The sequence below is a fragment of the Sphaerodactylus townsendi genome, linkage group LG07 (genome assembly GCF_021028975.2).
Source record: "Sphaerodactylus townsendi isolate TG3544 linkage group LG07, MPM_Stown_v2.3, whole genome shotgun sequence".
In the NCBI taxonomy this organism is placed as follows: Eukaryota; Metazoa; Chordata; class Lepidosauria; order Squamata; family Sphaerodactylidae; genus Sphaerodactylus; species Sphaerodactylus townsendi.
In genome coordinates, this window is record NC_059431.1 from 77,597,024 (window position 1) to 77,614,314 (window position 17,291).

General features: G+C 41.0%; 1 protein-coding gene across 3 annotated transcripts in view; it reads right to left on the reverse strand.

The window, feature by feature from the left end:
* The window catches only part of TJP2 (tight junction protein 2), an 85,741-nt gene that overhangs the window by 35,458 nt on the left and 32,992 nt on the right, over positions 1-17,291 (reverse strand). The window contains exon 1 of one of the 3 annotated variants that reach the window (XM_048503152.1): positions 9,411-9,734. The exons of the other annotated variants lie outside the window; for them this stretch is intronic. Coding sequence (XP_048359109.1) covers positions 9,411-9,473 — 63 coding nt within the window. The 5' untranslated portion in view covers positions 9,474-9,734. Of the gene's footprint in view, positions 1-9,410; positions 9,735-17,291 lie in introns of those variants that run through there. 3 annotated transcript variants of the gene reach the window in all.

The following is a 17,291-nucleotide window of genomic DNA, read 5'->3' on the forward strand; positions in this document are numbered from 1 at the left end:
GTACTGGTGGGTGGGATATCTGCTATAAAAGGGGTTGGTAGTCAAGCTTGGTTCTCCAGTTTTCCAAATTGTGAAGTTTTCCAGTTTTCCAAATCTATGTATTTCTAATAGCATTCTAATAGCATAGTATTTCTAAATTGTGATTTAAATCAATTGTGATTTAAATCAAATCCACCCTGATTTTAATAAATAGGGCTCAATGGAGAATGCAACTTTGTATTTGTTTTATTTGAGTTATACTTTGGTAATTAGAGATAGTCTCCCCTTTCTTACTGGGGAGGAAAAAAAGGGGGATAAGAGAAGCAGATTCACTAAGAGACACTAATTTAAATGTATAGGCCTTCCATTTACCTGGTAATTAAAAATAGTCCTCCCTTCCTTACTGAGGAAGAATGACAGAGAGAAGCAGATTCACTACAAGTCCTAAGAGCGACTAGTCAAGAGGTAATAGGCCTTCCATTTACCTGTTCTGAGTGCAGATCCCCAAATAATGTAGGAACAGAAGAAAAAATGGCTTCAACATAGTGTCATGCAAGGAATTTTCTCCAGTTTTCTATGGTAAAGACAATGGAAACTTGGGCAGACACTTCCAGCATCCAAAAGTGACATCAAATGCTCCCCAAACTCCACACTCCCAAGGCAACACTCACAAAATCTCACCAAATCTCCTAGCATCTGGGAATTCTAGAAAATGTACCAGAATCTCAATTTCTTTTCCTTATCTGAAATCATACATTCATAATCTAGAAGCTTGACCATATGAACAGCTTGCTATTTTAAAACATATGGATCTTATACAATGCTACGGTTTCCTAAGTACAGCATCTGCAACTCTGGAAACAGTGGTAATTAAATCCATATCCCTACATAGCAAGAGAGATCTAAGACACTGCTACATTATCTGCTCTGAAGTCTTCAGTTTTCCCTTTTCTCTCCAACATCTCTTGCCGTATAAACTAAGATAACTTTAAACAAACGAGCCTCCTTGGGCCTAGTAAACACACACACAGTCAAGTGACAGACTTAGGTGGAAGACTGAAAATAGAAGCCTCTGTTTTATTGCTCCCCCTATGTACAATCCCCCCACCCTGACAGCCTTATACAAGTGAGAATTCAGAAATGTCATTTTACAGCTATACTCTGAAGTTGTACAGGCACCAGTTTGCAACACATTATATTTCACAATTGGCAGCATCAATATTATGTTCTTCATAGTAAAAAAAACCAAGCAAGGTACCTGTGAAAACCAAATACAGGCTACGCTATGTAGGGTGGATTATGGAACATGTGAATCTATTTTTGAAGTTAAAGCAAGACTATCTATGAGCAAATATTAGATGTATTAGCATCTTACAATTAAACCTAAGAGTGTTTTACAGAACACGTAAGAGTTTAAGTAAACAGGCCTAGTATGCCATAAACCAAAGTAATGTACACCATAAGGTACTAGTTTTCAGGTAATTGCTTCATTTCAGCCCACTGATCAGCAAGGACAACATTGAACTGGAATGGATCAACCGGTGGTGTGACTTGGGTGTAAGGAAGCTACATATACTTGATGGAGCTTTGCTCCTACAGCCTCACCTCTTCCTTTCTTCCCATAGCACACCCCAACAAAATTAGAACTGACACTACTACTAGTCTAGGCAACATACAAGATAGAACAGGACCAGGCTGTAACCTCTGTATCAAAATTACTGCAATGCCTGTGCTAGGCCACAAGCCTTTGCTGCATTTACCTAATGTCAAGTCCAGTTCCTCCCCTTCCCCCCTTTTCTGAGATAATCCTGTATAGACAAAGGACCTACCCGGTTCAGTTACACATTCTGTCTCACTGGTCCTTCATGCTATATGCCAGAGGACTGGCCTTACCCTCGTTTCCTAAAAGACACCAATGTACTCCAATTGCTATTTAGTATCTTCTAGCTGTCAGAGAAGAACAGGTTCCTGCATCTGAACTGTTTTTCCCAACTGTTTCAAACAAACAACGCCCCCCCCCTTTCCAGGAACTTCTCAAACAGTCCACAATGAACTATCACTCCCAAATGGAGGAGTTAGTTTATCTCAAAGGCTCTGTGCCATTTTTTCTACCTTAAAAGGTATTCCACCCATCAATTCCTCAGTCTATGGCTACTGGAATATTACCTTTACAGGCAATTACTACTAACTAGGGCCATGCCACCTGGTCCAGTTATCAGATCATTCTCAAGGCAGGTGGTCTTCCTTTTGTCATCATGGTAGACTCATCCATTTCCCTACTCATGACCGCCTAGAATACTCTCTTCTCCCACTCAATTCTGTCTCAGGGTCCCTCCAAGAACTTTGTTTTCTTTAAGTTTTCTTCCTTTCAGCTGTGACTTCAACAGGCAGAATTTTAGAATTTAGTCTCTCACTTTCCTTGCATTATCTGTCACACTAATGGAGGAGCGGCTGATGGCAGTCTTCAGAAGGATTTTCACTTAATTTGCTTAATTTACTTTGCTCAATTTTTGCGTTCCAGATCCGATGAGATAGGGTTATACCACACCACCTTCCCTCCCCATCAAACTGCACAGCATCAAATCTTGCAGCTTTTTCATCATGAACACTTCTGTTGAGGAGACCAGTATAATCGCCAGTTGCATGCATGAGCATTTATTTTTTTCTATCCCACTTTTCTCCCCAGCTGGAACTCAAAGCAGCCTACAAGAACATCAGAACTTTCTTTCTAAGCTTTCTTATAACAAAGCAGCCCTCCCCTTTTCACATCAACTGTGCAAAGTACACCAGATTGTGAGTTTATGACTCATTCAACATCACCCACTAAGCTTCCATGGAAGAACTGGGGATTCAAACCCAGGTGTGCTAGGATCACAATCCAACACTCTATTCTTTATGCCATGCCAGCCTTCATACACCAGTGAATTAGGTACCTGGCACTGGCTAATTGCAGCTGATAGGCTGTTTCTACACATTACTTGTTCAGACAAAATAGGCTGGCCAGTCCCACAGAAAATGATAGTAATTGTTACTGGACATTCCGTTCTAAAATGCAATTCCCCTCAGAATGAGAAGGGAATGTCAGCTTTATCCTGAGAAAGTTTCTTCGGCTCCAAAGAAGGGAGGCCTGGCTATATAGAGAGATTCCACGATGCTGTTAATTATCTTCCCGTCTTCTTATCCATTATAGGTTTTGATCAGAGTTGAGCAGCATCCACCCAGCATGTTCATAATTTCATAATTTTCTCTGAGATTTAGACAAAGTGACTACACACAGGGCAACTCCCATCACTGGAGACAGGAAGTCTGAAATTAGGGCCTGCCTCCTTGACTGATTAGTGGAAACTGCTTATGTTAAGATGCCTTCCCCTCCACAGAACAGAAAGAACCTCCATGGGGGGTTCAATGTTCTTAGCTCTCTCTATATCAGTGGTGGTGAACCTTTGGCACTCCAGATGTCATGGACTACAATTCCCATCAGCTCCTGCCAGCATGGCCAATTGGCCATGCTGGCAGGGGCTGATGGGAATTGTAGTCCATAACATATGGAGTGCCAAAGGTTCGCCACCACGGCTCTATATGTTCTGGGTTGCCAAATATATTCTTCAATCCAGCTGTACAGGAACCAGTCTCATCAAAAGGCTACGTCTCCTTTTTTCTCTAGTACGATCAATACATTTTGACAGCCAACCCTCTTTTAGGACAACTCATTACTGGGATATAATCCAATCAGGGCAACATATATACTTAATCATCCAGTCATAATGCAACAAAGCTCAAGACAATGGGACAATTATGAGCTTTTAAGTGGAGTCTCAATGCAATCCATATTAATTCTCCCACACATTCACATTTCTATTCTTCTGTGTACTAGCTCTATTAACAGAAGAATTGTTCATGCTGCTCCAAATATTACATTACAGTCATGAATATTTTCTTGGGGTAATAAGAAACCAATTAGAACGGGATCCCCCCCCCCCCCGCCACCTCTTAGAGTTAGTAAAAAAAAAACTAGCAACACTTCGATTTGTTTGAGAAGTGTTTTTCAATATTCACACACAAAATGTCCCAAACCATCAAAATTCACATTGCTAAAGGAATTCTTTAAAAGAAATATGCTTCGAGACTTTAAGAACAGTATGGGGGGGGGGGGGAAACTAACTATAGTGTTAATAGAAATCTTTAACCTGAACTTATGTTAAAGAAGAATGCAAACAGTATAAGCCTATACATGAACTCTAAGATGACCAATTAAAATTATGTTTGAAACAATACTGAAACAGTTAATTGGGTAGGTGTATTGGGACGATTGCCCCCAAGAAACCCTCTATGCCTAGTTTTGAAGATTTTGCAGACACTGACCTCTTTGTTCTGCAATCCATTGTAAACTGTTAGCACTGCAATTGTTAGGTCTGGGCATGAGAATGTGAGATCCCCACAGAAGACAGTGAGAGATGCCCATTGACATAGGCGTAATTTGCTTGATACATTTGCAAAAGCCTTTTACTTGTAACTGCTAGATTTCATTAGTCAGTAAACAAAGCAGCTATTTATCTCCTCTAGGCCCTGTCTGTTTTCTTTCTTCAGAAATACTTATTTTCCTTGGCCTTATTCTGATAACAGTGCAGGGAAAGCAAACTGTCCAGATGAATCAGACTTTGTCCTACTTTTTCCCACAACTTCTGAAAAACCTGTTCCTGCAGGAATTGTTAACCCTTTGGCAATGCACTCCAATACATTCGGTGTAAGCTGCCTGTTGTAAAGTGAATGACACAACTTCCTTTCCTGAGCAGTAACTGGCACGGATCAGATCCCCAGGGTATCACTGGTTAACTGCTAACACTGTAGGGTTCTTAAAAGCCATTATTTATTGTTAGGAAGATGCTTTACCATTTTTACCAAGCTATTTCGTGGAAACCTGCACTATGAATAAAAATACACTATCTGAATTATTCACCTCTATATTATGTTTCTAATGCTTTCTCCAGAGTGCATCTATTACTCTTTTTCTTGCTACAATCCTTAGGTCACACAATCTTTGATATGATCAAACCTTTTCTGATTTTATTTTACAAGACCTCACCATACATGACATCATTAATGTACAATTTCTTATCAGTCATAGGAGCAGTATTTGAAATCCTGATTATAGTTTAAGTTGTCCATTCACTTTCAAGTAATATCGTACCATGTAAGGAGTGACCAAAAACCACACAGAACATTTTCCATTCCCCACAAAGAGATAAAGAGACAGAAAACAAACAGCAAACATGTCCCTTTCAACAGAGTGAAAGCCAAGACCTCAAGTGTTAGCAAAAATGTTTTGGTCCTTAGAGCACAAAACACAGATAGAGTTTTGGAAAGCAAAGAAAAGAAAAAGGGTAACTAAGCATTAACTTCTGCTGTCAAATTAATATCTCATCAACCACTCTTCAGATATAGCACGTTATTATTACACTAAACATCTTTCAGACTCTTGTCACTCTTTCCAAAGAGTTCAGTTCAGCAATTCGCACTGGGGGAGCTGCTACTGTTGCTTGGAACCAGAGGGGCTGCTGGCACAAGAAATAGCTGTTTAATATGGGTAACTTGGGAAAGAATCCCAAAATCCAAATTGGACTGAACAAAGAAAGGAAAAAAGGGTGGAAGGAGATATTGCTCCACAAGAATATTTGCCAATCCTTTATTAAACTCAAGAATGCAGTAATACCACCTCTACAGACTCCATACCAATGAAACTGACTTAGCAATTTGAACATCTTTTCAGTGTTAAAAAAGTTAGAGACATCACAAACCTGGGAACAGACCCTGCAAACCAGTACACCAGTTCTTTGAAGTATCCTCCTATACATAATAAAAATGAGCTATGAGAAAAGGTGGAGTAAAATATTTTAATAAATAAGCATAAATCATCACAGTGCTGAATATGCACATAGATGCACTGTGTCACAGATATGCTTCATACGTTTCGAGTGTCACTTGTACATGGCAAATAATGCTGCCAGCACCAAGATTTATGGTTTGGGGCGCCAATACTATGACTCAGGTACCTTACAGTAATGCGGAAGGGGGAAGTCTGAGGGCCAGCTTGTCCTGAGTAAAGCATCTGTTTGTATAACCCATCCCCTCAAAAATAAAAGTCGGTGATAACTAGATGATGTTCTGCCCTGGGTCTAGTTCATTCTTGGGGACAGAGAGTCCATCCAAAGAAGAGCAGCACAGTTCACAATGGTTTCATCTTCCAAAATGCACACGTAAATCCAAATGGATTACGCTTAGCTCTCCAATGGGCCAGGTCAGAGAAGCAGTGCCCAATATTCTGCCTTTGTAAGAAAGCTACAAACAAAAATTCATTCATCTTTACTAGAAAATGCTGAGAAACTGTGCGTAAACCTTCTATTGGGATTCAAATGTAGAAAGACTAACAAGTCCATCTCAGAAATAGTTTACCGTATATACTCGCATATAAGTCGAATTTTTCAGCACATTTTTGTGCTCAAAAAGCCCCCTTCGACTTATACGCGAGTCAGATGTATTTTTAAAAATATTTTAGGGTTTTTACTTTGTTGGCCACCAGGGGGTGCAGTTTTTTAGGCTAGCAGCACCAAAATTTCAGGGATTTTTCAAGAGACTCTTCTGATACCACCCAAGTTTGGTGAAGTTTGGTTCAGGGGGTCCAAAGTTATGGATCCACAAAGTGGGTGCCCCATTCCCCATTGTTTCCAATGGGAGCTAATCATAGATGGGGCTACATTTTGAGGGTCCATAACTTTGGACCCCCTGAACCAAACTTCACCAAACCTGGGTGGTATCATCAAGAGGGTCTCCTAAAGATAATCCAAAATGTTGGTACTGCTAACATAAACATTCCTCTCCTGACCAAAAATCCAGTTTTGAAGGATTTTAACTCTTGTGTTTTAGCTTGGTTGCTGGTTGAGCTAAGGTTTTTGTACTTTTAAAGTTATTGTTGAGACCATATTGTTTTTGTTGACCCTCTTTTCCACTTACAGAGCTAGTTTACTGTGGGTTTTTTTTGAAATAAGTATTCAAAAACATTTAACCTGCTGATGCCTCAATTAATGTAATTTTATTGGTATCTATTTTTATTTTTGAAATGTACCAGTAGCTGCTGCATTTCCCACCCTCGACTTATACATGAGTCAACAAGTTTTCCCAGTTTTTTGTGGTAAAATTAGGTGCCTCGACTTATATGCGGGTCGACTTATACACGAGTATATACGGTACCTTTGGACAGCATACAAGGTCTCAAACTTTAACAGTTCTCACTATTTGCTTGCCACTCAAATGATCATAGAAGAGATAAGGAAGCAGCCATTACTAGAATGTGCATCTGAACTACCAACAAGATGCATACACTAAGGAACTGCTAAAAGGTTTTGGTCTCGGCAAGATGTATGGCACTAGTCAGTGTACAGAAAGTACTTAGCAAGACTTTGAACTTTTAGAACAAATACCAAATTGAGAGAGAGCCAGAGAAGAGTCCATCTGCAATGATTAATATTTTTGGCTACTGGATTAGATTAACCCTGGAAAAATTAGAGTTCTTAGTAAAGGTGGAATCAGAAACAAGTTTCAAATTGAGGTATGGATTACACCAGCTACTTAAATTAGTTCTCAAATAATTTGGTCCACTATTTGGTCCACTATTTCCACAGCACAGAAGCACAAGGTAGTAGCAGCTATACAGCCAGCAGTCTACAGAAGTTACCACCCATAAAGGTTATTCTTGGAGAACCCCACACTTGTAGTATATCTCTTGACAGAGTCTAACCATTCTATTCAACAAAAAAATAATCTTGAATGCTCAACAAGCCAAATAATTGCTATGATGTCAGCATCAAAAAAGGAAAAACACACAAAAAAGAATGCATAATTTCAGCACAGGACTAAGGCTGCTTACAAATGGTCACAAAATAATGAGTTTTTCACAGCTTTCTTTGTAATGCCTAGAAAAACATCAGAGTCAGATGACCTGTGTTGCAACCAAGACAGTCACATGGAAAGTTCAAATATCTGTTTCCAATTTTTCACAAGCTGTGACAGTCAACTTTCTTACTGGGGGAAAGTTAATACAAAAAGGTTAATACAAAAAAAAAACAGCCAGCATTGAATTAAAAATGAACAACAATTACACATATAGATATATATATAGCCTCTCTGCTATTACTTAGGAGACAACAGACGTATTTCTGGACTTTCTCAAAAGCTACCATATGAAAAGCTGACTTCAACTGTACAGATTTGTATATATATGTATGTGTGTGGTTTATGTGTTCAGGGACAAAAGGAAGAACATATTGCAATAAGCAGACCATTGGCATATTATAGTCAGAGATCCCTTTCCATAAAGATGGTTCAACAGGTGCTTAGAACACTTTCCTCGTCAACTGAAAGTGACTCCTTGCCAAGTGATCTCCAAGATGTTAACGAAGGCCAATAAAACTGGCTTTGAATAATGAGACTTGTGAGATGACTTTATAAATGTCACTAGCTCTCCATCTAGACTTTCCAGTTCTGTGCAATCAGAATAATTGCCACTTACCCAAACTGTTTATATTACGAATGGGCAGAATTATAAAGCCCTCTATGAACTGAAAAAATTATAGTGCCTAAAGAACAATCCTCCATTCAGTATTCAGGAGATTCTCTGTCATGCATGAAAGTCTGACACGTAATATACATGGAAAAGAAAGTCAAACAAACCTGTGCCTGTACAATAAAGACCCCATGCCATCCCAATTCAATCAGACTTTGAATGGCTTCACACTATTTAAAAACAACGCAGTGCTAATATACACATTACTATTTATATTTTTTGTACACCCCACCTTCCTTCCCAGTGGCTTCCATCACTCTCTTCCATGTCATCCTCACAATTCTGTTAAGTAGGTCAGACTGAGGGAAAGGGACTGGCCCAAATTCACCCGGAAAGCTTCCCTGGCAAAGCAGGATTCAAACACAGGTCTCCCAGATTTTAGCCCAACATCCTAACCACCCTGGCATTCATTACACACATCAAGCACCTGCAAATACATAACATTTAAACATTTCAGTATAATTTGGTCATTGGAAAGAATGTCAGAGACAGAAAAGAACTGAATCCAAGCACCTGCTTTAGAAGAGATCACTAGGTCACTATCTGTCAGCCTAATTTACCTGATTATGAGCGGGAACAGTGAGAAAGGTGATAGCCTCATGTGTGTGCCACCTTAAAGGCTAGATACAACTGTGACAACTCCATAAAATGGCCAGAGATGGCCATCCAAGTACTTAAGTTACCATCCATTTTCTCCCTGGGGGGGGGGGGGTCCCCCCAGATCTTAGTTTACGACTACTGTGAACAAGTGTACGAGTGAGAAGAGACAAAGGGATCCCAAGAAAGAGGGTGCTTTTAAAAATACATTACTTACCACAACCCAAGAGGAAATCAATGGGCCAGAATGCAGCAAGCGATCGCCTCCTCTCACCGGCATCTCTGGGAAAGAAGAGTTTCAGGAAACTCCAAAAAGTAACCCCACCCCCGTCCCGCTTCTTACACACACTTGGTACTCACTAATCTAAAAGGGCTCATTACAGCCTTAAACTTGGGAACAAACTTCCTAACTAGTTTTAAGTTCCTCGAAATTGACCTTTTCCCTCCTCTTCCCGAGTCTTACATCCCTTGTTTCAGCTTGCTTCCCCCACAGCCACCATACCCAGCCCTTTCCTTAACCAAGCGCAACTACCTACTCTGGGGAACATTCCAATGCGACGCTACCATTTGATGCAAAGGGTTGGGGAGGGTTTAAGTTACCATAAACACCTCCTGCGCATGCATTTCAACAGCTTCGCTGCCCGGAGAACCGGATGAAAACGGAGCTAGAATTAAATCAATGCAGGAAAGTAGGGAAGTGGAAAAGAGCGAAAAGGAAGAAGGCTTATAGTACAGACCTGTTCCCTCCCCCCTTCAGCTCCATTTGGTTCGTTCCCAGTGGAACCCTGCGCAGCTCCCATTGCAACATTGCTTCTTCCCTTCTTGGAAGTTGAGAAGAGGCAGCCAGCAGGGCGTTAATTGTTCGCTTTACGCCTCACATGATGCGCGGGAGGAATTGCATTAGCCACTCACTGCCTCAGTTCGAGCAACGCTATCGCCTCCTTTGCACACAGGGAGAACCAGAGAAGAAGCGAAGGCAGTTTAGTAAAGAAACTAAGCATGCAGCGCAACGCGCATCCCGTCTGTCTAATCCTCAACAAAAATACTGCCTGGAATTTCAGAGCAGGAAGAATAATTGGGCCAGAGGCAAAGGAACTCATTAAGGAATACACATGCTAACAAACGTAGTTTTTCCATCCGATTTATTCATTTCAAAACATTTTAAAGGTGTATGTGCGTTGGGAGAGGTAAATGAGGAAGCAGTTCTGAATGGCCCTCAGCAATAAGTTTGCTATCAATAAGAAAATAAAAGTTATTCTGGAAGTGTCACTTGTCTGACTGTCAAGCATTCTTACCATAGTCACCTGCCAAGCTCTAGTGGGAGAAGAATTATCTTCCCAGAAGAACTGGAAAGGGAGGAATAGGCAATTTATAACACACCTCAGATTTTGGAAGCTAAACAAGGTCAGACCTAGTTAGAATTTAGAGGGCAGGGGACACCAAGCAAACAGACTGCTGCAAGTAATGGCATTTTACATATATGGGTGATAATACCATGTAGACAAGCAAATACTGCTTATATTTTAAGTGGAAGGTAACAGCAAACCACTGCTCTCTGCCTCCCACTTTCCTTGAAAACCCTCCCTTGCTGTAAAGTCAAGCAATAAGTCAGCCGTCAAGAATCCTCTGGACAGCCCTCTTTAAAGAGAGAAATAGCGCTGTTTTTGTTTCTTAAATTTCTAGGAAAGATGGTCAATCTTTGTGGAAAATCTAGGAAGGCAGGGGTATAGAGTGCAGATTTTGTGCCAAGTTTAGAACATCCCCTTGCAGGCCTTAGCAAAGTCTTGAATATTCTTTCCTGAGTAAACAGGTCAAACCCCTTGAGGAAGAAACATGCTGTCAATCCAAATTGGCAGATTTAGTTAAAGTTCCTGAGAGGAAGAGGCACAAATGCCACGGAACAGTAGATGTCTAGTAAAAGTAAAACCACTGGAAGAGGTTGGTAGGGGATTTGGATTGATGTGTCACCAATATATGTTTGACCCAGCTCTATTTCTGCTTAACAGTTTTCAGGTGGGTCTGTGGAAGTCCTGGAGGCGCCTAGAGAAGATAATGCCGTAGATGAGAGCCAATAAACTGAAGTTCAGTCCAGACAAGATTATGGCGCTGAAGGTCAATAGAAAAGCTATAAGGGACTGGAGAGCCTGTCTGCCGGGGGGGGGGGGGGGGCTCTCCCCCTAAAGAAGCAAGTTTGTAACTTGGGGATAGTACTGACCTATGTTTGGAAGCTCAGGTATCCTCCATGGCCATGACTGTCCCTCAAAAAAACATGATCTAGCTAAGGTGATCCATGCTCTCATCACATCTACATTAAATTACTATAATGCACTATGTGTGGGGCTTTCTTTGAAAATGGTCCAAAATACAGTGGCCAGGCTAATATCGGGGGTTGGTTATAGGGATCATAGCATTCCTGTGCTAAAAGATATGTCCTGGTTACCCATCTGCTTCAAGTCACAATTCAAAGCTAGTTCTTACATCTGGTTCTTACAGCTGGTTCCTAAGACCCTAAAGGTCCTGGGGCCAAGAAACCTGAAGGACCATCTCTTTCCATACTATTTAACTCAACAGTTAAGAACTGTCTCTGAAGTTCTGCTCTATGTACACTCACCTTCTGAGATGAGGCAGATGATAACAAAGGCAAAGGCACTGCCTTTGGTAGCAATTTCATTCTCGAACACTATCTCCTTTGAGGCTTGATTGGTACCTACCTGCCTTTTAGGTGCTAAGTCAAAACATGTTTTATCCAGGCTTTTATTTAATAAAGCTTTTTTTTTCTTGGCTTTTTAAAATGGCCTGCTTCTCTAAGGTCTGTTTTAAGGATCGTTTTTTATGATTATGACCAGAGCTTGTTGTATACTATTATATTAATTTTAAGTTACCTCAAAGGGAATTCTGAAGAGGCAGCCTATAAATATTCTAAACAAATAAATAGTAAACCCATTTGAAGGATACCACTGGACTAGGGCCAATTAGAGGTGCGGGGCAGGGCCATTTGGCTTCCAGATGAAAGGAGACCTCAGGTGTAGTCACGTTAATATTTTATGTTTAATTAGTTCCACAACTTGTTTAGACACATCATGTGTCCTCAATTTTATTATGAGTTGGGGCCTTAAAAGCTAGAAATGTGCTAGCCCTCTCTAGACCTATGAGAAGGCCTAGTCTGGACTACCTAGCTGGTGCCAACTAAGTTATCTCATTCTCATTATTCATACTTTACACTTGACTTCAGTTGAAGTCAAAGAATACCAGTTGAAAGGCACAAGTAATCCAATTCAGACCCTTTCAGAACTGCCAGGCCATAGTTGAGGCATCACAGTAGAATTCAGCCTTGATTAGGATACCCTTCAAAATGTATTAATTTTGTCTTAAATCCAGAAATGCTCTTTTCTCCCATAACTATTCTATTCAGTCATTTTTCCTATTAATACTAAATTGCTGTACAGAAGTCATTACATACTTTCCTCCAAACTACTACCTTCAAGTCCCTCAGTTTTCAAGGGTCTGAACTATAAACATGAAGCTTGAGGATTAGTTGTAATGCTTTTTTTAAATATAATACTGCCAGCCTTCAAAACTACTATCATGTTTCAACGTCAGTCTACTAATTACATATTTAGGAGCCAGATTCCACAATTGTGTGTGGGCACAGCAACTCTTAGGAGCAGCAGTTAAAATCCCAACTCCAGCTCACAGAAGGACTTACCTGCATCCTTAGCACTGATACAACCATATGTCATCTGTATGTGCTTCACTACTTTGTACAGCTATGAAAAAAAATCTACAAAAGTTACTACAAAGAGTGGGCATGGAATATTGCCCATTCAAACTATGCTTCAATATTAGACTATAGATTTACTGTTAACTTACAGGTGGCAGCATGGAACCCACTGAGCTGTGAGCGTGTGACAGGACAAGGAGGAGCCAGCATTAACATCTAACAAATAGCAAAGAATGAGCCTGGGCTAAAAGGGTATGTTGCACGCGGGAGAACCTATTGGTAGGACTAGGCCAAGGCCGGAGCGAGTAGAAACCTTGTGCCCCTGCCACACCCCTGCCTCTTCTGGAACACCCCCACACTCGCACGTGCTTGGTGCATCACGCCCCCCACCCTCCACCCCCCAGGCATTATGCCACTGGACCAGGCTGTGTTTGCCAGAGTCCAGGCTTTGGGTGCTTGTGTGATCTCTGAATCTACCTGTGCTAAAGAGCAATGCTCTCCACTGCTGCATGACCTCATCTTGAAGACATGCTGCTTTTTTCAGTGTGTGAAAATAAGAGATAAAAGAGGCATGATGTCCTATGCATGTAGACTGGCAGCAGGAGTTTCTGAAGAGCTGCCCAAAATGGGTCACAGATGATTGCTATAGGAAATTTTCTCCCATTGGAACTAGAGGGGTCAGAGAGAAGGAGTCAAACCATACAAAAAATATTCCAGACCTCTTATTTAAGTGTTAATTTTAGAAAGTTTTTATTTACAGAGTTGAAAGGGAAATCATGCGGATAATATTCTGTCTAGTTATAAAGAAATTTACTTTGCTTCTAGCATTGTGGCACATGTATCAGGATACTGGGATGATTGATAAGCATTTTTTTTAATTAAAAAGTATGAAGTAGAGAATTTAAATTTGCTAACACACTTGTATTGGTGTCCCCCTTCTTCCTTCCCCCATCAATTTTTTTTGGTAAGGATAGATTCTAGTATTCCACATTTGGACCTATCATTATACCAAATAAGGGCAGAAAGTCCTCAGTAGCCTAGCAACTGGTTTCCAGGGTTGCAGAAGCACAAGCTGCTGCTTCAGCAATCTATAGAAATTTGATAAAACCAACCTTGGGACAAAAAGGTGACAGGGCATTTGTCCTAAATTTCAAAATTGAAAACTGTAAAGAAACTACACACATTTTTCATGAACTTGAGCTATATACCAGGGAAGGAAGATGGGAAGAGACTTCAAGCAGCAGTAGAGTATTATTTAGGTTAGTTTTTCCCTTGTCTGCAGGTACTTATTCCTGGGTGTGACTACAGGCACAAGCTCATAAATTGGGGCCCACCACTCATTGCCCATCAATGAGGATGGGGGTTTTAAATTTAAACTGGTTATTTTGGAAATTCTCAAGTTCCTTTGAGGAGAAAAACAGTCCATGTTGAAATCTGCCCTTTACTATAAAACTTGCTTGGTGCTCTTGGCCAATCATTCTCACTCAGTCAAATCGACATGTTATAAACCAAAGAGGTTGGATCTGAGGTTGCTACCATGTGTCAGACAGAATTCTCAGTTCCTACGTATTCAGTGCCCAATTTGGATCAGAACCATAGTGGATGCAGAGAAAGGACATCACCTTCCCCCCTGTGCTATTTTCCTGACCTGAAGTTTAACCAAAAGTAGATATGTGAGTTTGCCCAACAAGCCAAATAGCACAGCCCCCGGTATACAGGATGTCAGGAAAACGGTGCAGATGGAACAGGCTAACTCCCCTTTTATACATACACTACAGCCATGATCAGAATAGGGCACTGTTTGCAGGAATTGAGGAAAACTCACAATTACTATGAAGGACGTGTGCCCTGGACCCAGCTTACATACTCTATAGCAGTGGTGGCAAACATTTGGCACTCCAGATGTTATGGACTGCAATTCCCATCAGCCCCTGCCAATTGGCCATGCTGACAGGGGCTGATGGGAATTGTAGTCCATAACATCTGGAGTGCCAAAGGTTTGCCACCACGGCTCTATAGTGTAAGTTGGCCTTGTATAGCTTTATCTGTCATCTCAGCGCAGTTATGAAGACAGAATGGGAAGAAAGAACTGTGTGTTTCACATTGAACTCCTAGAAGAAAGGAAAGAGACAAAATGTACTAGACAGATAGTTCTATATTCCTACAAGTCTGGAACTTCTGAAGGACATGTAGTCTGTGAAAGTAATAAAGTAGCATTTTTAGGAGCCATCCCATATCTTTCCTTCCAAAACAACAGTGTGGAATTTCTTCTTGGAAAGAAAATTGATTACTGAGTGTCAATTATGAGCATATGTGCTAATATTAAATATAGAGTGAGGCTTCGTCACTCTATAAGGTATGGAAGTACATTAGCTTTCTTCCACACGTGAACATTCTTGTCTTATGCTCCAAATGAAATCTGGTTTGCTACATAAGGATATGCCCACACAAAATTTTAAAAGAAAAAGACTGCACTTTTTACAACGTACTCTAAGCCCAAGCAAGGAACACACTGGGAAGTTACCACTGTGCTGGTCTGCTCTTGCCAGGTCACTCCACATAAGAAGAGAAACCATGTGGCAACACCAGTATACCTTATGCCTGACTTACATCATAACATCCAAACAGGGACGCCACGTCTTGTTTGACAAGCATTTCTTCCTCTACTTCCAAGCTGGAATTAGAATGCTCAATTGATCCAAAGCTTAATATTTCTTTACCATCCAAAAAAGAACTTTCAACCTCAGCACACTTTCCATATCAAAAATTCACTTTTTGACTTTTCATACATTATATCAAATAATATACAAAGAATAAGCAGGCATAGGCTTTAATAGGATGGGTCAGTTTCAGATAGCTTAGATGTTAATGTCAGATGTTTCTTAGATGGTACAGTTCCTTATACATCAGATGGTACTCTGGCTAATGGATAACCACACTGGGCTCTATTAGGCTTGGTACATTTTCTTTTGTGTATATTTTCTTCCAACCACAGCACACAGGGCTGTCACACAGTAGGGCAATCCAGAATCACACATTGACTGCCACTACTTTCCTCAGAGTTATTACGTGTTTAACACAGCAAAGGCACTTAGCTCTTTACTTCAGGAACTTCAAGCTCCAAAAGCCTCTCAATTGTGTTCCACATGGAGATATCCTCCTCCCTTCTCATGACAACATAATACTTCACCCAATCAGAGTGCGGGGTTGCCTCAGCCAATCAGGCAACTTCCCTGTTCCTAAGCCTTAATGCCTCACTCTGGATATAAACAATAATGGATCCTGACAGACCTGCACCTTTAAAATACACATTCTTCTGCAGTCCGTCATGGTACTGTTTCCTCTAAAGAGCAGAAGCCATTGCCAATCCCACACCTGGCTGACAGAGGCTGTGCTGATCGGGAGCGGTGGTGGAGCAGAACACTGGTTGGATCCATCTTGGGCAAGGGGGCCACCCAACACACCCTAACAAATTCAAGCTCTTATGTCCAGTTGCTGCTGTCACTTTCAGTTATCTCATGCAGTGCTATTGGACTTCTGGGGAAAAGGTAGCTCTGATTTCTCCCACTCCACAGGATGGAGGATATAGAGAGGTCCATGTTGCATGCCATGCCATGAGCCCTCTGCTCTCTTTTCCAGTCAAATTATGTATATCTGAAAGGAAAGCTAGTAGGAGAGAGACCTAAGGTCAAGATCAAGTCATGGCTGGGATGTAAAAAGGCAGGCTGTGAGCTAGGTAGATCTCTCCAGTAGAGTGACAAGCTGATTCAAATTTAGAATATGATTATTCCAGATGGATGCATAATCTTTTACATAGATGCTCCCAAATCCCACTAGGTCAGAGTTCACAATGCATCTTTTAGACAGTTTTTTTCATCCATTATGATCCCATTCCTAAGTGTGTGCACTGAAAGCAACACTTCTAGTTTTCATAGTGACATCTCAAAGGCAGCCTTTTTTTAGCCTCCAATGCAGTCAATCAATACCAACAACCTAACAAGTAGATGCAGAGATCTTTTGGCATTCAGTACATCTGTTTCACCTCCAAACAGCTGATATAGGAGAACCAATAAAGAGCCAAGCAGCAACATTCTACAACCCTCAGTTTCCCAGACAGACTTCAGGGCAGACCTTTGTGCCACTAATCTATATATATAAAAATCTAAGAGTGTGTTTGTCCCTGAAGGTCTCCCTCAGAAGCTGCTGGACGGATCGCCCCCAAATTTTCACATGACGTCCCTCCCTGTTGCTGGCAGGTACTCGGACCTTCAAACCGCTGAAAGTCCATACCTGAGCCAGGTAAAACGTCTTTTTCCTGGCGCACCAGGCCATGAAGCTGCCTCTGTTTAACTGTCACCCTTAGAATGTTCGTGCAGC